At 41.6% G+C, this 26,261-nt stretch overlaps 1 protein-coding gene across 9 annotated transcripts in view; it reads left to right on the plus strand.

The window, feature by feature from the left end:
- Window positions 1-24,351, plus strand: part of LOC105198947 (monocarboxylate transporter 10) — a 429,682-nt gene extending 405,331 nt beyond the window's left edge. For all 9 annotated transcript variants that reach the window (XM_039449911.1, XM_039449913.1, XM_039449916.1 and 6 more), the window contains one exon: window positions 23,396-24,351. In XM_039449911.1, coding sequence (XP_039305845.1) covers window positions 23,396-23,625 — 230 coding nt within the window. In that variant the 3' untranslated portion in view covers window positions 23,626-24,351. The remainder of the gene's footprint in view (window positions 1-23,395) is intronic.
- The last annotated feature ends 1,910 nt before the right edge of the window (window positions 24,352-26,261 follow it).

The raw sequence follows: 26,261 nt of genomic DNA on the forward strand, positions 1-26,261 counted from the left end.
GAAAGGACCAGAATACGGATCAGAATACGTCCAAAGGTTTCTTAAGTGCATCGTGGCAGAGTAAAACATGAAAGCAAGAGCTCAGTTTTTTAAAGAAGAAAGGGCGTCTTTTATAATGGTGAGTTACGGGCACTGGTTTGACCTGGCGCATATATTCCCTAAAATTATTGACAAAAATCTGAGGATTTGGAGTAAAATCTTCTTGGAGAAAAAATTCTCCGGGCACTCTGAGTGTGGTACCGTATACAAATTTGGCTGGAGAAGCCTGAGTATCTAATCGAATGTGAGTTCGCAGACCAAGAAGAACGGTTGGAAAAGTGTTAACCCAATTTTCCGAATTACGATTACATTAACGCTACTTTCAAAGAGCGGTGCCACCGCTTGATCATACCATTCGATTGCGGGTGGTATGTGGTCGTACGAATGCGTTTGCAACCAATTAAAGATAATAATGCTGTAAAAAGTTGAAACTCAAATTAAGCTCCTTGATCGGTAGTTAGAATTTTTGAGGAACCGAACCGAACGATCCAATGATCGTAAAAAATTTTTGCAACTGTATCGGCCGTGATATTGCCAATTGGAATGGCTTCCGGCCAGCGAGGAAATCTATCTATAAGAGTAAGACAATATCTATAGCCATTAACCAGAAGTAAAGGACTAACGATATCTAAATGAACATGCTCAAAGCGTCCATCGGGAGCGACGAAAGGAGCAGGAATTTGTTTGACATGACGCGAAATTTTAGACTTTTGACAGTCTACGCATCATGTGGCCACTTAGTGACGTCACAATGTAAGTTAGGCCAGATGTATCGTTGACGTATAATGCGGTCTGTGACTTTAGCATTCAAATGGGCAAGATTATGGAATAATTCAAAAACTTGTTTCCTAAAAGATTCTGGAATATACTGACGAATGGACTCTCCGGACAGTTCGTAGCTCTGTGTTAAGGTAACCCCAGATAAATTTTTTTAATTTGAGGGAAGACGTATCAGAGGCTAATAAATTTTTAAACTCATCCTCCTTTTGCCGTGCGGCAAGATCAACTAATTCAAACTCGGTGGATAATCGAAGGGCTTCGATACGCGACTGTCCGCTACCACGTTATCAGGACCGGGAAGTTAATCGATGGTAGTGAAAAATTAAGCAATAAACGATAACTGCCATATTTACCTCGGGAAGGTTTATTCGAGCTTTGCTTAAAAGCATAGATTAAAGGTTTGTGATCTGTTAAGTTCTTAAAATCTCGACCTTCAAGGAAGTGTCGAAAGAATTTAATCGATTTATAAATCGCAGTAAGTTCGCGATCATACGTGTTGTAACTAAGTTGAGACTTAGTGAATTTCTTAGAGAAAAAAGACAAAAGTTTCCACGTATTATTAAATTTCTGCTCGAGGACCGCCCCCATCGCAAAGTCTGAGGCGTCGGTTATTAAACGAGTTTCTGAATTAGCGGACGGATGCGCTAGGAAAGCTGCGTTAGCCAGTTGTAATTTAGCTGAAACAAACACATTTTCAGCATCAGGAATCCATATTATCTCGCGTTTATCATTCTTACGCGAATCCTTAAGATATACGTGAAGTGGAGCCTGGACGCGCGCTGCTTGAGATAGGCTACGTCTATAATTTAACGCACCTAAAAATCGTTGAAGTTCGACGATGGTACGTGGTTTTGGTAGGTTTTGAATGGCGGCTACTTTTTCAGGTATCGGCTTAATGCCATCGCGGCTAATCGTATGCGCGCCTAGAATACATTTAGAAGGATTTAAAAACTAACCCGTATTCTTTTAATCTTTAAAAAGTGCAAAATGACTCTTATGCTCTGCCTCAGATGAAGAAGCAATAAGAATTTCATCGATATACACGTAAACGAAATCTAAGTCTTTAAGAGCGCGGTTAATGTAACGCTGAAAAGACTGAGCTGCATTACGCAAGCCAAATGCCATAAAGACAAATTCGAATAACCCGAATGGGGTGATGACGGCACGTTTTAGGCACGTCTTTTTTAGCCACCGGTATTTGGTGGTATGCTTTAAAAAGGTCAAGGACCGAAAAGACTGTTTTACCTGCTAGATTTGCAGAAAAGTTATGGAGGTGGGGGATTGGATATTTATTCGGCACGGTTATAAAATTTAGTCGGCGATAATCGCCACAAATATGCCATTCCCCTCTTTTTTACGGACTAAATGAATTGGTGAAGCCCAAGGGCTATTAGAAAGCTTACAAATGCCTACGAGGCATTTCTACGAGGTAATTCTACGAGGCGCTTAAATTCCGCTTTTGCCGCTGCTAGTTTATCTGGCGCCAAACGTCAAGGACGTTCTGCAACTGAAGAACTAGTAGTCAGAATGTGGTGTTCCACATCGCGAATTCCAGAAGGAACTAATTGACTAACTTTCGTAATTTCTGGGAATTCTAGGAGAATGCTTGCGAAAGCAGAGTCACGGTTAACTGCAGAGATTCTCGTAATCGGAACAGAACAGATTTTGCCTGTAGAAAAGAGCTTAGTGCTTGTATCAATAAGTCGGCGCTTGTGTAAATCTATCAGAAGTTGGTAATGTTTAAGACAATCAGCACCGATGAAAGCGTGAGGTATCGCGGCGATGCAAAAATTTCAAGTGATAGGTCGTCAAAGACCAAGATTTAATGTAAGGCGACGCTCGCCGTAAGTGTTTATAAAGGAATTGTTAGCCGCAAACAATTTAAGGTCCAACGGAGTTTTCCTATCAGAAAGTGACGCAGGAAGAAGCGATATTTCCGCGCCTGTGTCAATGAGAAATTAACGACCTGTAACGCGATTGTAAATATTGAGATTTGTTTGCCCTGTCTCCTTCGACCGTCTCCGTGTGAAAAGAGAGCTTTAATTTTCCGGCTTTTTCGGTTTATCTTGCCACGTACATGGCTTGCGGCAGGACATCGCTTTCGCACCATATTTTTATGAATAAAACAAAGGCTTGACTTTTTTGCGTCTGACGCACGCGCGGAAGAACGACCTCGAGACGAAGATCAGTTACGCCACGACTTGAAAACTTCTTTATTAAGGGCCGTGAGCTGTTTCGTAATCAGCTTTAATTGTTTTTCAACACCGGACAAAGGTGTGGCGTTCTCGGTTTTATCATTAAGCGACCAATGGTACTATTGACGTACTAAGACTTCTAGTCTCTAAAATTTTATCTGCGATTTCTGCAAGCTTTTGCAAGTCTCGTTAATCGCGACTAAAATCGCTTTATGCAAACCTGCAATTGTTCGATGAACAAAGATTTAAGAACCGCTGAACTGCACTGTCCATTATTAAGATTTTTCATGTGATTCAGAAGATGCGACGGCTTCTGATCACCAAGTATTTGGCCTTTAAGAAGGCTGCATAAACGAAATTCGGACGACGTTGCATACACCGAAAAGATATGCTCTTTAAAGTGTTCAAATAAATTGTCGGGCGGCGGGTCCGCTTTTAGCAAATTGGCGGTATGTGCAACAACTTTGGTGTTAATACCGGTTAATAAATAATCCGCCTTCGTCCAGTCTATGGTAATTCCTGCCACGCGCAAGAATATTTCAACTTGCAGAAGCCATGCTTCCGGCTCGCTCTTCCACAATGGCGGAATTTTGGGAACGCGGTACGTTTCCACGCGCGGCAGTTCTGACATGGCGACAGATATGGCGGTTAGGATGCCGAGAACGAATATGACGCCAAATGCGAATTGGCAAAGAGCACTACGATGGCGCAACTCAATGAGCGCGATGATATGTTACGCGGAAGCGTCGGATATAACAAAGAGCATTGATATAAAGCACGCACGAAATTGCGTTGGAAACGCTGGTTAGGTACATACGTGAATGATAGAGACGTTGCTAGGCCCTATTTTTGGGCGGCGGTTAGTTCGTCACGAGCGCACAAAACGAAAGAGTGTAAGATCACAATAGCGTTATGAGAGTAGCGAGGGACGGCAAAAGCAATATGACCGGAAGCATCGCGAAAAGTACACGCAAAATCTTACATTTAATACGCGCACTATGAATGCCACTATGTAGCGACGTTGCTATGCGATCACTTCGCGCGGGGGTCGATTTGAAATACCGACTACAGGAGACGCGCGGTCGCACGCACTGATAGGAAGAAATGAGACAGTACGTTACAGTGCAAAAGTCTGGATGTCTGCGAAGGTCCGCGATAAGTCGCTGGACCGGATGAGGCTCGCCAACGGACAGGAAGCAATTTCGCCTGGACTATTTTCCGGTGGACGGGCTGTCTCTGCGACGAAGCGGCAGAAATGGCCTCAGCCAATGGCGCGTCGTCTGCTACGATCTCGACGAATGTCGCAGGGCGCCTGTTGCTATGAACAATCTCAAAGATCTCGACGTCTGCGACGAGCTACGACGGCTGCGATGAGCTAAGATGGACTGTGATAATGAACTGCTGGACGGAATGAGGCCAGTCGATGGGTCAGGCACGACCTCGTCAGGGAAGAAAATCCGTTGAACGGGACGCTCGTAAAAACACTATGACCGTAAATAACCTCGTCAAATAGAGAGTTGTCTCTAATGGCTTCGCCCAATAGCATGCCGCTGTCAAAATGGCTTTGCCGGCCGGCGCGTCTTGAAAATTGGCACGTTAGTCTTAACAGGCCCACTAATTATGCGTCACCACCCTGAACAAACTGTACATTTAATTTGTAACAGACAAAAAATCGTCGCGTGTCCCCCGCCTCTGTACGGGAGGCATGCAAGAAAGTTTTTGAACAAGCAGATAAAAAAAGAAAACGCGCACTACGCAAACTACGCAATCACGTCAGGGTCACCAATTGTGGGGACTAGCCACAATAATTTTTATGTTTATTAGGTCGTTCGATTACTGAGTGTGTTGATTGTTAAGTAACAACACAAGTTTATTACTAAGAGTCGAAATACAGAATGACGCAACTTAACACTACTTTTCGCGAAGGCGAAGAAACGCGTAAGCTCGACGAGAGTGTGTGTAACCACGACTAACTCAGACAAGTGAGCGACGACGCAAGCAGGCAACAAACGTGCCTGGCTTTCCTAGAGTTTAATTTACTAGGCGGGTAGAGGGAGAACCAGCCAGTCGCCATAGTTCATTTTTTAGTGGCACCACCTACTGAAAAATCTCGGGACTTTTCAGCCTATGTAGTAAGTATTAGTAGTAATTTTTTTATTCGATTCTCACATGGTTGCAAATCTTTCTTTATTTGTACAAAAAGCTTAACTCTACCTTACATACTAAACTTAACGACTAACTTAACCTATCTTAGCCTAATCGCTTGCTCCATTTACACACGCATACACGGGGACCTCCGCTTTCGTCGCAAGCAACTCCGATCCAACCTATCAATTTTACTCTGGCTTCCTTTACCGTACATCTCTACAGTCACCTTCTCCGTGGCAGCACTCTCTCTCTCTCTCTCTCTCTCTCTTGACTTACGATCCGTTATCCGCCACAGTCGACATATTCTTTACGCTGACAATCTGGAAATCTATGTCGACTTTCCTCCTGCAGACCTTGAGCACGCAGTTGATAGGATCAGGGAGGACATCTCTGCGGTTGAGCGGTGGGCGCGCGTCAACTGTCTTACACTAAATGCCAAGAAAACCGTGGCTACTCTCTTGGGCAGCGCCCGCTATGTTAACAACATCCGCGCGAATAACGAGATAGTCCTTGAACTCAATAATACTCCTATTAAAGTCACTGACCGGGTGATCAATCTTGGCCTGACCTTCACCAGCGCGCTCAGCTGGAATGAACATGTTAAATCTGTATCCCAGCGCGTGAACGGCGTTCTCTGGCGTCTTAAATATTTTAAGCACTGTCTCTCGCACCCCCTGCGCGTTCGTCTTGTGTTCTCTCTGATCTTCCCCTTCTTCGACTACTGCGCTGCCGTCCTAACTGACCTCACTGGGCAGCTTCGTCTCAAACTCAGGCGATTGCTGAACGCTTGCGTACGATTTATCTTTGACCTTCGCTGGGACGATCATGTCTCCCCCTATTATACCCAGCTTGGCTGGCTGCAAGCGGACGATAGACGATCTTACCTATTCGTATGCTTCATCTACTCCATCATCCGTAGTGACACCCCGTCTTACCTGGCCTCCAAGCTCTCCTCCTGTTCTAGACTCAAAGCCACCTCTAGAGCTTCCTCATCGGACCTGGCCATTCCTTCATGTCGCACCTCCACTTACCAACGATCCTTCGCTGTGGCTGCGCCCACATTCTGGAACTTACTCCCGGTCTCTATTCGCAACGCCAAGACCATCCACACCTTCAGACGCGATCTCCTCCTTTTCCTGCAGCGGCGGAGTGCCTCTCCGTCCCTGGCCTAGCGGGATGCGCACTTTTTCTCACGCTTATTATTTTTTAGCATTATTTGTACTACATTTAGCGTTATCCGTATTTTTCTCTTTCTTTTGCGCTACATATTTAATCATTCTTATTCTTAGTTCTTTTTATTCCTTGCGTTAATTATATTTACTCATGTTATGCGTTATACTCACTCTCCATTATTTGTATTTGCATTATCTGAGCTTTTCCTTTTTTTTCTCTTTTTTGTTTTTTTTGCGTTATTTCTATTTTTGTTTTATTTTTGATTTTACTCTGATATTGCGGCTCTAATTGCTTACCTGCGTTATTGTTATATTTATTCTATTCTATTTTATTTTATTTTATTTTCTACTCACGCTTGCGATTTGCCTATTTCTTATCTTACGTTTATACTTCGCTGTCTCTGTTTAATTTAGCTTCTATCTTGTCACTAGGCTATTTTGTCTTTAGTTTGTAAGAGCTTTGTTCTTTTCTTTTTGCTGCTCACCTGTGTCCTTAGAGCTTGCCCTAGGGCTAATAAAACGCACATTCATTCATTCATTCATTCTCTCTCTCTCTCTCTTTCTCTCTCTCTCTCTTTCTCCCCCACACACTCACTCACTCTCCCTCCGTTTCCTACTTACTCACCCAAACACTCTCGCTCATCTCTTAATCTCTTTCTCCACCTCTTCTTCACCACAAACCTCCTCCCTAAATCTCTCCAGTTTCAATATCCATTCCTCCCCTTCTCCCTCCTTACCCAACACCTCCACACGTTCTTCCCATGCCCCCCTTGCTCCCCATCTACCACATTCCTCCCATGTAATAAGTATTATACACAACGCAAAATATTAAACGAACAGTTATACCATTTCACATTGTTATGATTTATTGTGAAAAAACAGTAACAATACTATAATACTTAAGAATCGTATAATATAAAAAATCACTTATCCAGTAACACCCTCTAATAATTTACATAGGCACAAAACAAAATCGCTTATTCGCGTTATATTCCTTTGCATAACAATCTTCCACAGGGCAACCGCAATTGGATGGACCTTCTGAAACAACACCACGTGTATAGATCGTTACAAAATAATACACTTGTATATATACACGCACACTACTCAACAAAAAATAGGGAACACTTTTTAGACACCAAAAATTAGACTATTTTCAAATGGCTGTAGCTCGGCGAAAAATCATCACAGATAAAAAATGAAAAAAGCATTTTAAAGCTTGAAGTTTTAACTTTAGCGGTGAATTGACAGATTTTTAAAGTTCTTTTTAAAAAAAATTTTAAGGTGTGTTTTATGCAGTAAAAAAGCACCTTGTTTTGTTCCTTAAAATTTCGTATTTTTGACGGCCTGTAGCTCAATAAAAAATTTTTTTCTCGACAAATGCAATGCAAGTGCTATAAAATATGAAATTTTTTCTACAAAATGCTTTTTTAAAAATTTTTTACGATTTTTTTGACTGAGTTACAAGACTTCGAAGAAACACATTTTTTACAGTACATTTTTCCGGAAACTGACGTTTACCGCCGACGTTATCATTACACAATGTTCACCAATGTGCAGGTTACCGGTCGGATTTTTGCACATCGTACATATTCAGGCATTCCCATGAATGCATTTTTTGACAACAGAAATGTACTTAAAGTTGTTTGGTTTGAATTCAAATATCAATGTCCGTATGCCAACAATTTATAATATAAAATTCATTACAGTGATCGATATATTATCGATATATTATCGATATAAAGGTTCTCACCATATGAGCATGGTAATGAACTTAATTTGATAGATGACCCAACGGCTATCGTAACATCTAGTTAATGAATTAATATTTTATTGAAAACATTAATTATACATATCTAATGTGTGAATATGTTTTCTATAGAAATAATTTCTTAATAATGTGACGATGCACCTCTAAAAACACATCGTCCCGGCGAACACCAGCCGGGAGAAGCCGCCGGGCTCTAACCGGGAACACACATGTTGCGAAAATATTGCTTGGCGGCAAGCTCCGCCAGAAGATGCGCGTTGAGCCATTGCACGCGCCCGGTCGGCGCGTACATCCACTCGAGAGAGCACACAGTCTCTCCTACCCCAATGACTCTGCCGTCAAACGCCAAAAATGTAAGGAGGCGAACGGAGTCGCCAAGTATAAATAAGGAAGATTTACGAGAAGTTTCCAACTTCGTCGTTAGTCAGCAAGACTCTTTGAATTTGCTGAGTTGCGATTTCCCGATTCTGGTCAAAACCAAAATGATCAAAGAGGATCCCGTTAACACACGGTGCTTACGTCCCGCTAATACACGTCAATTTTAAAATAATTCCCGTTAACTTACATCTTTTTAACACACGTCTCGATAACGCATGAAGTAGAATGCGCTGTTGCCCGATAACGCACGTTGTAAAATGCGCACGTGCTCGATAACGCACGTTAAATTTAAAATAATTCCCGATAACCCACATCTCTTTAGCACACGTCTCGATAGCCCACTAAGTCAAATGCACACCTACCTGATAACGCACGAAGTAAAATGCGCACGTGCTTGATAACACACTTCCCGATAGCACACGTCAAATTTAAAATAATTTCCGATAACCCACGTCTTTTTAGCACACGTCTCTATAACCCACGTTTTTTTAGCACATGTCTCAATAACCCACATCTCTTTAGCACACTTTTCGATAATCCACGTTTTTTTTAGTATAAGTCTCGATAACCAACAAAGTAAAATGCCTACTTGCCCGATAACACACGTCTTGATAACGCACATTCCAAAACAGGTTTAATTACGCGCATTCAACCTAATTAGCTTTATTTCATGACTATATTCATGTACACTTCAAATAGTTGGAATATTTGATGAGTTGCATTCATATGTGTATAATGTATGATATCTCACTTTCAGCATTTGCAAAACACTTATCATTAAAGTAACTAATTATAAAACATGAAGCAAAATTCCAGTAACTTTCATACTCATTTTATATAGTTTTAATATTATTTTCATTAATTTAACTTTAATTAACAAAGGACATAACCTCATAACCTCACATCTGTCAAACTGCATGAAAATAAGCCAGCGTAAAATATACATTAACATTAGATGAATGCAATATAAATATGCTGTGATTAACAGACAGCTTATTTATATTGCTTTCATCTAATATTTCACGCTCGATCATTCTCATGCAGCTTGACAGGTGTAAGGTTATGTCCCTTGATTTAATTAATGAAATAAATGTTAAAACTATATAAAATTAATGTAAGAGTTATCAGAACGTTTGCTTTATGTTTAGTAATTGATTACTTTAATGATCCACGTGTATTGTAAATGCTGAAAATGAGATATCATACATTACCCACATATGAATGCAACTCATCAAATATTCCAATCGTTTGAAGTGTAAATGAATATTGTCATGAAATAAAGCTAATTAGGCCGAATGCGCGTTTTTAAACCTGTTTTGGGACGTGCGTTATCGAGACGTGTGATATCGGGAAGATGCGCGTTTTATTTCGTAGGTTGTCGAGACGTGTTCTAAAAAGATGTGGGTTATTGAGACGTGTGCTAAAAAGATGTGGGTTATCAAGATGTGTGCTAAAGAGACGTGGGTTATCAGGAATTATTTTAAAATCTGCGCATTCTACTTCGTGTGTTATCGAGACATGTGCTAAAGTTTCATGGGTTATCGGGAATTATTTTAAATTTGATGTGTGTTATCGGGACGTGGGCTATCGCACTGTGCGCTATCGGATCCCGTCCGTTTAATTTCTGTTCTGCCATTTACGTCGCCCGCCTTAATTTTTGTAATGTGTGAAACTTTGTATCGTTACCCATCTGCTGGGAAATTTATATATTTTGAGAAAATTAAGTTTTTATTCGTGTACGTTAAAAATGAATTCTCCGTGTCCAAGTCAATTACGCTCAACTTTCCTTTTTTCCGCTGGAATGATTTTTGCGACCCCAACGAGCTGATCCGCATGCGGAATGTCAGTACATTTCATAGCGCCTGAACAGGGACCAGACCGGAAGAAGGGAAAAACCGCTAGCTTGAAAGGGTGAATATACTATGTCCACAAAGACGTGATGATCAACGAAATGGAAACGCTAGGGTTAGATACGGAGGGAACGCTTGATACCGTCCGCCAGCAAATAAACCAATATGTTGACGAGCACCCGGATTTGTTCTGCGTAATTATCTGCACCTCCGCCTCCGCACCACAGCTGACTAAATCGATAAATTCGACTACGATCACCGTGCTCTTCGCGCCGATCATCCGGCCACCGCAACTAACGCTACAGCAAGCCACTCCCGTAAACTCGGACGACCGCAAAGACGAACCCACCCCCACGAAGATTATGAAACAAATAAGCAAATGGGGGGGGGGGTGCATTTTAATGTAAAGAATCCATGTAGCTTCCTGGAGCAGGAAGAAGAACTACGCCTGGGGTACAATTACACAGATAACCAGATTCTCCTCAGGTTATCCGAACCGTTGATGGGGGACGCCTTACTATGATTCAGAAACTCGCGAGACGCAGGAACGGCTAGCGTGAGTTCGTGGTTTAGATGACGTACTTGCCACCTCGCTACCATTTGCTCTACGAAATCCGCGACCGCGTGCAGAAGCCCAGCGAGCCGTACTTGAAATACGCTACCACAATCTTATCACTCATCCATAGAATGGGAAAATTCTCAAGCGACGAGAAAATCGACCAGCTGTACGACAATATGCGCCCCAAATTTCAACTCCATGTGCGACAGGCCGACGTACAGACACCCTCCGAGCTTTTCCAACGCGCCGTGGAGATTGAGCAAGTACAGGAACATTGCTAAGCCCTTAACCCCGACAAAGCAAAAGATCGCGAGGGTCCCGTTGCCAGCGCCGCGTATAACCGTGCTGAATGCTGCTGGCGATGCAAGCAGCGAAGTCATGCGCGGTTTGATTGTCGCCGCCTATCGCATAAGTTCTATTCGCAGTGCGATAAAGACAGAGTCTTATTCTGCGACTGTTACCCGCCCGTGGAAAACGACTGGGACCGGCGACGCTCCGGCCGCCCCCGGTCCTTCGCATAAAATTCTCACCTTGACCGCACCTAACCGTACACATCCGCGGCAGTCCGGTTTCCATGCTCCTCGACACAGGTTCGAAATATTATTTGTTAATCTCGCCGATATATTGCCCGCCTCGCCGAAAAACTCGGTTTTGCGATGCACCACGAAGGCAACACCGTACAGCTGGCCGACGATCCATGAACTTGCCCCCACATCTGCCTCAGCGTTAGAATAGGCAACCAGAACATCCAGCACAAATTTCATGCCCCGGAAAGCGCAATAATAATCGGCGTCGACGTATGGGCAAAAGTCGGAGCGCCTATACCTGCTTCATCCACCCGAACACGGTACCGCAAGGAAAATAATGCCATAATTGACAAAACCGGCAAATCGACGATACTATCTCCGGCCGAATCGCGCGTGTTCCACGATTTTCTCAGCATCGAACTTCCGCTATTCAACGACATCTCCGGCCTCAACACCGTATACGACTCAAAACCGGCCGCGAGTCTATCAAACAGCGTTACCGACTACGTAACTCGACAGGCCGTGATCGATTCCACAATCGTATCCATGCTCAAGGAGAGCGTCATTGAGCAATAACGAAGCCCATGGAGCTCTCCTGTCGTAATCGTTTAAACAAAGGATGAGAAGTTCCGGTTTTGCATCGACTTTCGCTGAGTCAACGACGCCACCGAACCCGATGCGTACCCCCTTCCCCAGATCACTGCCATCCTCGACAAGTTACGTGGAGCCCAGTATTTATCCACCTTAGAAAGAGCGGGTACTGGCAAATACCATTGTCGCCTGAAAACTGGCCAATCACCGCGTTTTCGGTGCCAGGGAAAGGATTTTTTCAATTCAAAGTAATGCCGTTTGGCCTGCATTCCGCCCCCGTCACTTTCCCGCGTCTACTTAATACTGTGCTAGGATCCGACCTGAAACCTCGGGTATTTGTATATCTCAACGATAATTATAATTAACAACACATTCGAGGAACACGTGCAAATATCACGAGAAGTCTTTCGGCGGCTCCGCGAAGCGAAATCATTACGGAGATTAATCCGGAGAAATGTCGATTCTGCGTGGAGCAGCTAGAATATTTTGGGCATCTCGTCGACCGAGACGGCATACGTACCGACCCCGAGAAAGTGAAAGCTATTGCCGAATGAGACCCTCACCAACTACCGTAAAACAGATACGCCAGTTTCTCAGCGTCGCTTACAATTAGTGGTACCGCCGATTTATACAAAATTTTGCTACCGTGGCCACATCGCTAACCGCGTTAACGAAAAAGCACGCGCGCTGGAAGTAGGGTATCGAGGAAGAAAAAGCGTTTCCGGCACTGAAAAACACCCTTACGCCCGCCCTCGTGCTATCGTGTCCCGATTTTTTCAAACGTTACTACCTCCAGCCTTACACACAGTGGTCTAGAGCGTGACTTTAGGGGAACTAAATTCAATTTTTTATGTCAACATTTATTCCGAAAAATAATACACTTTGAGAGTTTCTATAATATTATAAATTATAAGAATTTATAAATTATAAGATGTTATAAATTTATAAAACGTTATAAATTAAAGTGTATTATTTTTTTAAATAAATCTGCTCGTTAAGGGCTAATTATTTACCTTTATAAATAATTTTATTATAATAAATAATTTGTTAAACGTTTTTATTAATTTTTTTATTAATAAAAATTTACTTACTTTTATTAGTATGTGTAAGTACATTATTATTAAATAATTTAAAAAATACTAAAGATAATACAATTGTAAAATATAATAGCAAAAGTTTTAAAAAAAAGTAAAAGAAAATTTGATACTGTGGAGATTCGAACCCGGTCCGCCACGAAGGGAAAAATGTAACGCTAACGCTTAGCCTTCTCAGCTACGACGCTCTCTTGGATAGTGATTTAAGATTCTAGTACTTAACGTACAAACGTCCAAATGTTAAAGTTTAATTGCAATTTTCTTAAAAAGTAAGGCCCATTTACGCTAACCCTTTTACACTTTTAATATACTTGTTCCCCCCCCTTTCAAATAAGCTATGATTCATCTCATTTGGCATTTTACAGTTCTTGTCTACTCCTTGTAAGCGAAACTTTTTTTGTGAGTATTTTACATAAAAAAGCTGGACAAAATACCTTTGAACAGGTCGGATCGCGAATGTTAGTTGCATATACTCTGTCTAAAGTTGGAATACTATAAAATGCTGTAGAAAACGGAGTTTTTCCAATATGTATCATGAAACACATCAATTTTCAATTTTAGACACAATTTAATAAAAAATACCTCATATTCACCTTGTTACATAACTACATTTTTTAATAGAAATGACAATGATATATTTTTTTGAAAGTATAAATCTTTAGCTTTAAAACGCTGTATTGTAAAGTCCTTAAAAGTTTTTTGTTGCAAAGATATGTTTTTTAAAAAAATGGATTTTTAGATGCTCAAAAATACCTCATATTCTACATGTTACATAATTATACTTTTTAAAAAGAAAGATTTTGCCAAATTTTATTTTGAAACTGTGACTCTTTAGCTTTAAAAGGCTGTATTTGAAAGTCCTTAAAAGTTTTTTGTTGCGAAGATATGATTTTTTGAAGGAAAAATAGATTTTTGACCATTTCTCATTTTTGCTTAATGGTTTTTCTTTAATAACTTCACAATAAATTATTTTTCGACAATGCCGATTGTGCAGTCACACTCCTAAGATTCTGAACTTTGATATAAAAAAAATGTAGAAAAATATTGATTGTAATCAAAGTTATAGCTTCTCAAAGTTGAAAAAGTCTCCCAGACCCAAAAATGTGTTTCGGTATTTTACAGGATCGGTGTGTTTAAGGATTAAAAAAAATACCTAAACATATAATAGCATATGAGAAATGTGTTAAAATCAGACTAAAATTTGTGACAGACTATAGTTTTGAAATAGTATTTTTTAATCCAACTATAGTTGTAAAAGGCAGATAGATTTTTTTTAATGTTATATTTTATGTCAAGATTACTTTACTTGCACATAAATATGTATTTATAAATTTGAACATTTTTTAATAATCTTTAAACCTTGAATAATTAAGACTTAGAGTCAATTTTAATATTTAAAAGGGTGTAACTAACAAGTTACCAATTGTTATCACAAAACTCAAACTGTCAGACATTGTATATACTTTGAATTTTGATATCCAATTAGTTTTGTTTACATATATTTGCCTAAACGATTTCTGTAGCATATTTAATCCATTGTTCCACGGTGCAACGTGCAGCGCTGTAGCTCGGGGAGCTACACCTACCATCCAAGCTTATTTTATCAATGAATAAATTGTTTTACATATTCCTTTAGCATATTTGGTATTTTCTTTTTGATTTTAATGTTTAATTTTTTGTTTATACATTAAACATTTAAAGTAATGAAAAAATTAGATCAATAAAAAATATAATATACAAAAACATAATATACAATAAAAAAATGAAGAATAATATAATATACAATAAAAAAGTAAAGAATAATAAGAAAACATAAAAACTAATAAGAAATATAAATATTAATAAAAATTTTTTTTTTAATGAAGTCAATGTTCTCAATTCGTAACTCTGGGTTTAGTTGTGTGCAGTAATAACCTCCGGAATTAGATACAAAAATCTTGCGGTCAAATAAAAATCAATCTCTTGAAAACCTCTAAATAGAAAATTTCAAGCAAATCCAATTGATTTTGATAATTTTGTCTGCCATATTGAATCCGCCATTTTGAATTTTAAATTTTTGACATCGAATTCGTAATCAGCGACCTTAAACAGCAAATTTCAAGTGAATCGAGTTAATTTTGATAGCTCATATTGTAACGATGCACCTCCGCACCGTTTTCCCCTGGGGCCACGAACTGCCCCCCTGTCCGGCCGAACACCCGCCGGACAGGCAAACAGGCGCTATGCGCCGATAAACGCCTCATACACGCGCGCGCGAACGGTCCAGCGAACGCGCCGTTAATCGTGCGAACTCCGCGCGCACGCGTATTAAGCCGTACGCTCCTGGTGTTGGAGCAATAAAGAGGCGTACGCACAAGAGAGAGCGCAATACCAGACCGATCTCGGAGCAGCGGGGATGCTGTATTCCGAGAAGAACCGAACTCCACTCGAAGATCCCCGACTCTCCGAGATCGGGGTATAAAAGACGGACGATCTCGTAGAGAGATCGACTCTTTCCCGGTCCAGCCTCCGAGCAGAACCTAGGAAATCCGCGTGGTAGAGCGAGCTCTGTCACCGCTGAGAGATCTCGGCGATTTCCAATCCCGCTTTCCTGGCACTTAGGGAATCCGAGCAGTAGAGCGAGTTCTGCCACCGTTGAGAGATCTCGACAATTCCGCCAACATCCGCCTCCCCGAGAGTCCGCGGTGACGACTGCCACCCAAGGTGTAGAGTGATCTTTGTCTCCATCGAGAGATCTCGAGGTAGCCGGCACCGGCGCACGAACAGGGATTTCCTACTAAGGGAATCCCACCGAGCACCTGTCGCGAATTCTGAGAACACCAAGCGCGACTTCTGAGTAAAGCGTCCCGACCCGCGCGCGCGTCGCGTATCGACGAGACCGCGACGACGTAAACACAGCAAAAGATACGCGTCAAAATCAAACGGGCGTGACAGGGACAACGCTACCATGCCGTTCTCTCGCACCAGCCGCGAGCCGAGCACAAACGACCGAATTTGTGTAAATAGATATCACCGTTCTGTATATACCGCGTTTCGCTATTATTAGATCACGTCACCGTACCGTCTTGTACATACCGCATTTTCTCCGAATCGTATACTCATGTGTATTGTCTGCATTCTGTTACAATAAAGTCATACTCTCTTTAAACGCACTTCCGATCTCAGATTTAATTAACCCGGCAACCTCCCTTCGAGCCCTGGCTTCCCTGAGCTCGTCGCGCTCGGACAAACACAGGTTGTTACAATATTAATTTAGTTTCCTAAAGTCATGCGTCAGATTCCTGTACGACGCGAGCAACACGAGTCTCGGAGTCATATTAACGCAGTTCTTCGCCAAGGGGAAACGCGTGATCGCCTATGCGAGCCGAACCCTGAATCAAACCGAACGGAATTACTGAGCTCGAGTGCCTGGTCGTAATCTGGAGAATACGAATGCGCGAGTATCTCAAAGGATATCCATTTACCGTTATCACAAATCGCCAGTTATTACGATGGCTGCGCCCACCGGCCAACTGGATCGATGTGTGCTTGAAGGACGGGATTTGATAGCGCACTGTGCGATAGCCCACCAACAAATCATCTTGACTTATCTAACCCAACCAACGGACTTATCTAATCCAACCAACTCTAAGCATCAGCCGCTGTGAGTGGTAGTGTGCTATCGGACCCGTGTGCTATCGAGATCCATCCGTGCTTAAACTCCAACAGTTTGTCGTCGATATAAAATACCAGAAAGGGGCCTAAATCGCGTTGCGGATGCGTTTCATTACGACAACCGGTGAGCGCCGCCGCGAGTAACGTTCCGCTGGATTGTTGATACCGACACACTCCGTACAGCAAACGAGAATCCCGCCGCGCAGTCCGACTTCACTATCCGCGAGGGGAAGCTATATCAACACGTCCTGCATAGCTTTTTTCTTTTTTTTAAATGAAGAAATCCATCATTGATACCCTCCTCTATCAGGAAAAAGGGAAGATTATGTCGGATTCCTGTCGACTAAAACCTTATGGTGATCCTTCTTGTCCAGACGAAGAGGCGCCCCGGAATCGCAAGAATTTCAACCAACGGGCTCCCTCCGAACCCTCGTTGGTCCCTAGTGCTTCCCACAGGAGAGGAACAGTAGGGACCCCTGCCTAATTTGGAGGCCGTTGCGGGACCACCATGCAACTGTCTTTCCCACTCGTGAGCTACGTGCAATAGGCGCGGACGTCACCCGCGTCCACCCCCTGTGTCTCATCGGTCTCAGCGGGAAGTGCTCTCATGGCGCCTCCCTGCCAAGACCCGAGGGTTACAGAGTCCGGGTATACGTTCGAGCTCTTCTCCTTCTCCTTCTTTTCCTTATGGGAGCAGCATCCGGCGCCTGCTCCCTCTCTCTCTTTCGGCATTCTTCTTCCGCGAAATCACTTCCTCGCAGAAAGAAGTCGCCGCTTCTCCGTCCCTGAGAGCATGGCCTGAACCATATTCTCCAGAAATAGCTCCTCCTCGTCCTTGTTCAAATCTAGAGCATTCATCAGGACCCGACAGGCACCCTCCCAAACCGGGCACTCCAAGAAGGTGTTCTCTGCCAAATCCAACGGGTACCACAGTGGTGGCACACCTCAGTGGATTCCTTTCCTATTTGGTGTAGGTACTCACCAAAGCACCCATGCCCAGTGAGCACCTGCACCAGTCTGAAAGTGAGGGGGCCAAAAAGCCACCTCTCCTTCCACTCCCGCACGAATAAACTCCGTGAACTTCCGTCCACGACCGAACGAATGGCCCCAATGATGCGCGCGCATGACATCGTACTCATTGAGGACAGGCACTCTTTCCAAACTTTGATCTGGTACTGCCAGAAACCGTCGTACTTCCTCGTCCTTGTGCGTCCAGACCTTCGCTGCAGCGGGATTTCTGCGGCGGGCAACCCTCTCCTCATACGCTTGCCCGCCCTAAGATCCCACAGCAATGACTCAGCTACGACGGTCGCCGCCTTCCAGGAGATGGTCCTGTACTCCCTCGCGGCCCAGATGGCCAGACCTCGCAGCACTCCCTTCAGGAGTGTCTGATTGCAACGCCTGGTCACTAGCTTCGGGTACCACACGGGGGCTTTATACATTGCTATGGATTGAACTACTCCCAGATAGAGGCGGCGAGTCTCTTTTTCTGGTCCCCCGAGATTGGGCATCAGCCTCCTCAAACTGGAGGCTACCGCCCGCAAATGGGGAACTAGCTGCTGGAAGTGGGCTCAAAACTCTATCGGCTGTCGAGCACGAGGCCCAGATACCTCATCTGGGTCCCGATCTCGACTCTGATCCCCTCAACGGCCAGTTGAGCCCCACGAGGCGATCCCCTCACTCGAGGCCTGGAAAACCAGATGGCTTCGGTCTTTTGGGAGGCCACCTCCAGTGTCCTGATTCGGCTCACGAGGTGTGCCACACCCATCTCCGCAAGGCAGATGGTGCTCACCCATTCCCTCTCTTGGGCCAGGAACAGCGTGTCATCTGAATAACACACCATTCTCAGCCCGCGGAGAAGAGTAAGAGGACTCAGTCGTAGCCGAGTTCTACAGAAACGATTCCAAGACCGACCCCTGCGGAACGCCACGGTGGATCTCTTCTCTGTGAGTCTCTCCGTACCATCTCGGGTACGTTATACCCCTGTCCCGGAGATAGTCCCCGATGACCGCCTGCATATACGCCAGCATTCGGTGAAGCCAAAATGCCTGGCGTATACACTCCCAGGGTGTTAAAGGCAATGTCTAGAGACACCATCAACACCATCCCTCTATAGGAGACAGCCTTGGCAGTGAGGGTCCGCATGCATCGTATTGCGTCGACGGTGGATCGACCCTTGCGGAACTTAAACTGTCGGCCAAGTCGGGGCTCATCTGAAATAGGTGCTTTTGAAGGCGGCCAGCCAGAATTCTTTCCAGGCATTTGCCATTTTTGTCGAGCAGGCATATGGGGCGATACAAAAAAGACCCAGGGAGTTTGCCCTTTTTTGATAGAAACACCATACGCGCCTCCTTCTATGTGGTGGGAAACCGTTCGCCCCCCAGACACCTGTTAAAGGGGTTTTGCAGGCCTTTTGTTAAGACCCCGGACGCCAACACCAGGGCACGTTTTGCATAGCCCGGACTTTAATGAGCCACCTGCCGAAGGGTAGTGGAAACGTTGCATCCTCCGTATCAAACAACCAGAGATCCTCCGCCAGAATCACGATGATGTAACCGCGGACCACCTCGGCGTGGCCTAAACGATCCCACGGATCACCGGGGTATACTACTGGCCGGACTCGTTCAGAGAGATCACTACGTACGTATGCCAAGAGTGAGTCTCAGTTGCGCACAGAATAAATTGGACACAGCAAGTTAAACACTTCTGATTTTGATGAAATTAGACTTATTCAATGCGTTTTTGCACAAAACAAATGAATCTGACAAAAGGAAGTGTCAGACTGCCTCGCAAATCGAAATATCAAGCACGATAAAGTTGACGACTATTAAGGTTAGGATATCTGTCACACCAATGTAATTCATGTAATGTAGCGACTTGAAAAAGTAAATGACTGGAAGGAGGAGAGGCTTTGCCCCTTCCCCCGTCCTCCCACAAATTCCTAACCCAACTCAATCTGAATCTAATTGTATAAGTCAAAAATTTGCGGTATATTCAACTCGCTGTGTCCGATTCAGTCTGTGCGCAACTGGGACTTCCTCTTAATCATGACGGAAGCGTGCGCCGCATACGGAAAATCTTACCCAAGAAAAAATAATAATTCAAATTCAGGCACTCCTTGAGAAGGGGGGGGGATGATGTGACAATGCCTTTAAAACGCATCGTCATGACGAACATCAGGCGAAAAAAGTCACCGGGCTCTAACCGGAGGCACCACGGGTGCCCATTTTGAACATACAAGTCGCAAAAGTATTACCTGGCGATAAGTGTCGCCAGAGAAAACGCGCCGAGCATTGCACGCGCACCCGGAAGAACACATGGTCTCTCTTACCCCAACGACCCTGCCATCAAGCGCCGAAAATGTAACGAAGGCGAACAGAGTTGCTGAGTATAAATAGGATCAATTTACGAGAAGTTTCCGACTCCGTCGTTAGCCAGCAAGTCCTTTTGAATCCGTTGAGCTGCAATTTCCCGATCTCGGTTGAAACCAAAACGGTGAAGCGTGCTTGACAGTGGCCAGAGGGTACTTCGCCGTCGACAGCTATCCTACTCAGACTCTTATTTTCTTCGGATCAGAGAATTTGTGAACAGCCAAGCGTCTTGGCCGGGAGTGTCCCAGTTGCGCACAGACTCGATTGGACACCAACCATAGCGGCCGATTCCTAGAGTATTTCCTTTGGTTGAGTTGTAACCAAACGGATCGTCACGAGTATTACGGATCACGGCTGGAAATATTGCCGGTATTCCGGTTGCAATTCGGTCGCTACTCGTTTTTGATCGAGAAAACGAGAAAGATTCTAAATAAAGCGCGCATTTTTACTTACCAAAGAGCACGTTGTCTCGCCCTGCATTTTTTACCCATGGTTGGTGGAATGCCAACGCCTGGTTGCTCGTCCTCTCGTGGTCACGTTCGATAATCCTCTCAACGCCCGACTTAAAAGCGAATTACGCTCATCTCGCAAAAGGATGGGTAGCTCTCATGAATAATCACTCGCGCGTTTATAATCAACATTTAACAGTTTATTAAAAGAGAATTTTACAACGTGTAGTACGCGTTTCGAGAATGTTCCGTACAATCGTTTAGATCGCGCCCACGCGTTCTCATTCACGCATATACGCTCGTAAACGTACGATAATATCTTAAACGCGTTGTCACGCGTTACTCGCGGCGCGCAAATTACGCTTGTCCGCTCGCGAGTCTCTCACACGCGGTTAATCACGACAACTGAAACACCACACGACTGGATTATCCGCGGACGTCGTGGATAAAATTTAAGAAAATCGAAAATTTAAATAAATGTTTAAAATTGAAATAATAACACTAATCACATTAAAATGTGACGTTGCACTCGCGTACGGATAAACGGAATTGTCCCGTTACATCGTATTTCACAATTCATCAACTGTCGGGAGATTTCTAGAAACTTCGAGAACCCCCTGTTCTCACGCGCAACTTTCCTTTCGGTAGAGTACTCATCGCCTCCGCTTCTGGAAACCGACTGACTATCGCTAGTCTCTCCCCGAACGGCTCGGGGCGCGATGCCTACGCGGCATTGGTGGTGGGAACGCGCGAACCAATTGCACATCCAGGCGCTCTGCCATTGGCATGCTTATTGCGTTGACGCGCCGCCCCGTCGAATCGGGCGTCGCGTGTCTGAAACAAGGCCAGGGAGATGCGTTCACGCCTACTCAATATCCACGGCGTATGGTAGCTCTTGCGCGTGCACTTTATGATGATCTTTGTATTGGCAGTTTGCCGGGCTGCCATTGTTGCATCTTCCTGCCCATGTTCTTTATGAGTCGCAAGCATTCCCGCACACTCACGTCCATTCATACTCGGACTTAAAATTAATAAAATTATAAATACATGAAAAATAAACTAAGTTTAAACGATTAAACAAAAATAAAACATATTTTTAGTCCGCGTATCGCGTGTAATGATTTAATAGAGTGTGGTAACTTTAAGTGACAGGTTGCCGATCCGCCGGCTTAATCGACGTTAAAATAGCAACATGAATCAAAACTAATGAAAATGAAAATAAACGTAACGCTTAATTTATTAATCGCCTACGTGTCTTTTGGCAATCATTCAATGTCCCTTATCGTCTGTTGTCGCTGCGCCGGTGACTTTTCCCGGGGCTTGGTGCTTATCTTGGGCGTCGACGCTTTAGTTGGTATTATCGGGATCTCGTCATCACTATTGATGGCCATTGGTACTTGACTGGGTGACACCGTGCTCGTATTTCCCGCGGTATCCGTGATTGGTTCTGCGATGCTCACTCGAGTTTCTCCTTGGTTTTTCTGTAAAATTATAAATCGAGGTGACGCACGGTCGATTTCCGGCGGTTGCAGGGTTAGATTAGATTACGTGATTAGTGTCCGATCGGGCGCAACTGGGACTCACCCTCTTGGCCAGCACCCCAGATTTCCGACACCTAAAGGAAAATAATCCCTGCATCCTGTGGCAACAACTACACCGGGATCATCGTGTTCGGGATCTCGGGCTAAGATATTTGGCAGTTGTTACGAGTTCTATATCGTACACAATAATCACCCGCGAAACCGCGCACGTGGGAAACCAATCCGCCTAGCGATCGTGGTCCCCGGCTTAGTCCGCGGACCACGCAGTGGGCCTCACCCATTGCACCTTATACTCATGAGGTGGTATGCGTAATGCATTTCCCTTATGTAAAAAAAGTTGCAGCGCGGAGGGGGGAGGAGAGAGTACCAACAATGTTTACCGGCCAGCAGCATAAGATTCCCGCTTTTACCTGCTCGTTCTCTCGTTTACTTGCGGCGCTGCCTGCTCTTGGCTAAGCGATTGCTAAGCGGTTTCCGCGCGCGATGGGTAGAGAAAATATGCACTCATTCGCCGACATTACTAATTTTTATTTTGGCATTATGAATTTTGAAAGATGGTACAAGACTTTTCTGCTTAGTTTGACTTACTCTATCAACCCACGAGATCACGGGCGAACTTTTCTTTGCACTCTATATAAGGAGTTCGTTATTATGTTTTAAGAATTACATTGAAGTTACAATTAAGAAATACATTGAAAAAACACTTTATTATATATGGTTAGATTTGTATAAAAATAAACTTCAATTCTGTAATTAAAATATTTTATTATTTTTAAAAACAAATGTGAAGTGGTGGGGAAAGTAAAAAAATTAATTTAAAAAATTTTTTAAAATTATTGTTTTAAATTACTTTTCAAGTTATTCAACTTTTATTCAAAATATTTTTTTCTATCTCTTATAAGTTTTGACGATATTTGCTTGGAAAGATAAAAAACCGATTTTTTTCAAAAGGATGTTTTATTCTCTAAAACTGAATTTGGACACGAACAAAAAATATTTTTGTGTTACAGATGAACTCCTCTATGATATTTACACAAAATTTCAAAATTTTTTGAACTTTCGGGTTTGCAAACGTTTCTTATAAGTCATATTTTATAAGCTTTTATACTTCTGTTTGAAAAATAGTGTTTGCCGTAATATGTATCTCACAAAATATTTATTGCAACAAGATATTTTCAAATTTATTTTCATATAACTGTGTTTAGTTGTATTAAAATATGTCATCTCCGCTTGTTTCTTCATCATATTCTGTATTTTAAAATTGTCAAATTTGCAGAAAGAATAATGAACAGTGATTTTTCATCAATGGCCATCGTTAAGCGAAAATGCGAATCAATGATGCAAGAAAAGTACCATGCGACATGGAGAAATCTGCCGCTGTCTCATAACCACTGTGTCAAGCAAGCAGAATTACAAGATGGTCTGGAATACAGTAACTGCTGCGAACATGAGTACGCTAATAACTGCAGATATTCGGAGAGTGTACCCCTACTTTACAAAGAGTAGATCTTACTCGGTGTCCGAATTTCTTTTATAATAGCAATTCATCAATGTTCATACAGCATAGAAAGATTGCAACAGCATTGCATAAATATTTCATCATAAGGTTATAAAAACGTTGTGAAATATTACTGCAATATTGCTGCAACATTGCAATAATGGTAAAATATTTGCTTTTAGATATATTGCTATGTTACAGCAATATTACAATATAATATGTTTTCGTATTTCTGTGATAATATTAGATGTCAATATAATATAATAACACATTTTGGCACATATGACTTTGAGAATTATCATATGTTCCTGAATTAATATTTACACAGATAAACAAACGATTTTAATGATAAAATAAATCTCATCAATTTTAGCGTTCGAATTTTGTTCTTTTAAGAAACCATAGATAAAAAATCTTATAAGGCTATATCTTTTATTCTATTTTATGTAGTTTTTGTTAATAACAAAAAGTATAACTTTACTGCGTCTACCGAACGGCGATGGCGCATACTGCTCGCAATTGAAGTAAAACACATTATTTTTTAAAATATTATTGAAATATTACTGCAATGCTAAAATAATTTGGAAAAAAATTTTTTTGTAATATTATTTTAAACAGTAGCAAAAATATAATTTGCAATATTTCTGTAACATTGCACTACAATATACAATATTATGATGTTGCGGCACAACAGCTTATTGCAGTTTCGGCTTTATAAATTCTTTCACTTTCAAGAATTTTATTATTTTATTATTCCTTTGATAGAAACATTTTAATAAAATTCTGCTAAAATTTTGGCAAATAAGACAATTTTAACTATATTTTTTGAACCAATTATTTTCTATGTTTAATAAAAAACAGATAAAATTTTAGTGAAAATTTAATGTAAATATAATGAAATTTAATTGAAAAATTAGTAATACTATTTAATGATAAAAATTTTATTAAAATAAATTTTTGATAAAATCACTAATGTTTCACAACGAACAAAAAATTAAAGAAATGTTATCAAAATGACATAAAAATTTTCTTAAAATTTTTTTATTAGAATTTTGTTAAACGAAAATAAAAACAAAATTTGTCGAAAAATATATTCTTTTTTTTATATTACAGTTAGGGATTGGTGATATCATCTCAATTATTTTGACCTCAATTATTTTTATTTTAAAGAATCGATTATCGCATCTGTTATGTTTTTGCAACTTGATTATTTCCTAAATGATAATTCTTTGTCCGATGTTACTAAAATAGTTACTAAACTTTTTAAAGCGTGAAGCACACACGCTTGCATAACTGCATAATCATATGCATAAGGAAATTGATTGATCCATTAGCTGTACATAAGGAACTTGAGCGATTCATTAGCACATGCATAAGGAAATAAACCAATCAATTGCTTTATGTAAAAGGTATACAGCTATGCAAAAGTCTGTGCTTGGGCTCAAAAGTTTTAGTCGTTACATTAATCATGAACTGCAAGTATATAAAAAGATGATGATTTCTCAGTTTGTAAAATTTCCTTAGGGACAGAATCAATGACCTTTGGTGAAGACTTTCTACATACTCGCAGTTTATGATTAATGTAACGACTAGAGCTTATTGATCGTTAGGTTAATCATAAACTGTAAGTATGTAGAAAGATGGCGACTTTTCAGTTTGAAAAATTTCCCCAGGGACAGGAATAAATTCATTGGATGTACTGGTCAGTACTGGTCAATAAAATGGCGACACTTTTTCTTCGATGGTTTTCGGAATATAGACTTGCTCATTGAACGGCGAACGTAATTGGTTTTTCCTGTGAATCCAACTAATTACGTTCGCCGCTCAATGAGCAAATCTACGTCACAGTATATACAGTAGCGACAGTGCGAGAAAAGTATGGGTCAAATTTCTTCTGCGCATGCGTTGGCTATACAATCAAGAATATGGCGAACTGTCATAACAATATCACATATGATATCACATATGTAGTCAATCTGCACTAAACTGCGACGATATACAGGCAAATAAAATAAGTGTAAAAATTAGTAAAGCTGAGGAAAATTTTATATTATAATTATAATTTTATTATTATTATTTAAAATGAATGCAAGAGGAGGCTATTCTTGTGTTTTTGCTACATGCAAAAATATTTCTGGATGGACAAAAAATAATTCATAATCTTACTATAATTTCTATTGTACTTTACTTCTTATTTTTTCATTTATTCTGCTTTCAAATTTCTATTAATTAATTTATTTATTTCTGGGTTTTAACTGATATATGTCAACTGCTAACCCCGTTTGCAACATCCTACAATTCCGTGCAATGGGAACTAAATGTTTATTATCAACAATATTAATTATGATTAATTTATTTAATATTTTTTTAGAATAACACCAAATATCTTGGAATCTTTCAAGATACGTAGAATCTTTCAAGATACGTATCATCTATTGCGATGAAAATGCTGTTACATACTGCAAGAGTCAATTTGTATAATTTCATACAAAAAAATGTGAAAAATATAGATAATAATGGATTTTATTACTTTGTAAGTGGGAATTATTTAGACTTTAGGGTATTAATGACAATTAAATAAATTTTTATCGTTATTTTATTATTTTCCCTATTCTTATTCTAATACCAGATAGCATAAATTTGT

This window comes from Solenopsis invicta, chromosome 5, assembly GCF_016802725.1.
Source record: "Solenopsis invicta isolate M01_SB chromosome 5, UNIL_Sinv_3.0, whole genome shotgun sequence".
Classification (NCBI taxonomy): Eukaryota; Metazoa; Arthropoda; class Insecta; order Hymenoptera; family Formicidae; genus Solenopsis; species Solenopsis invicta.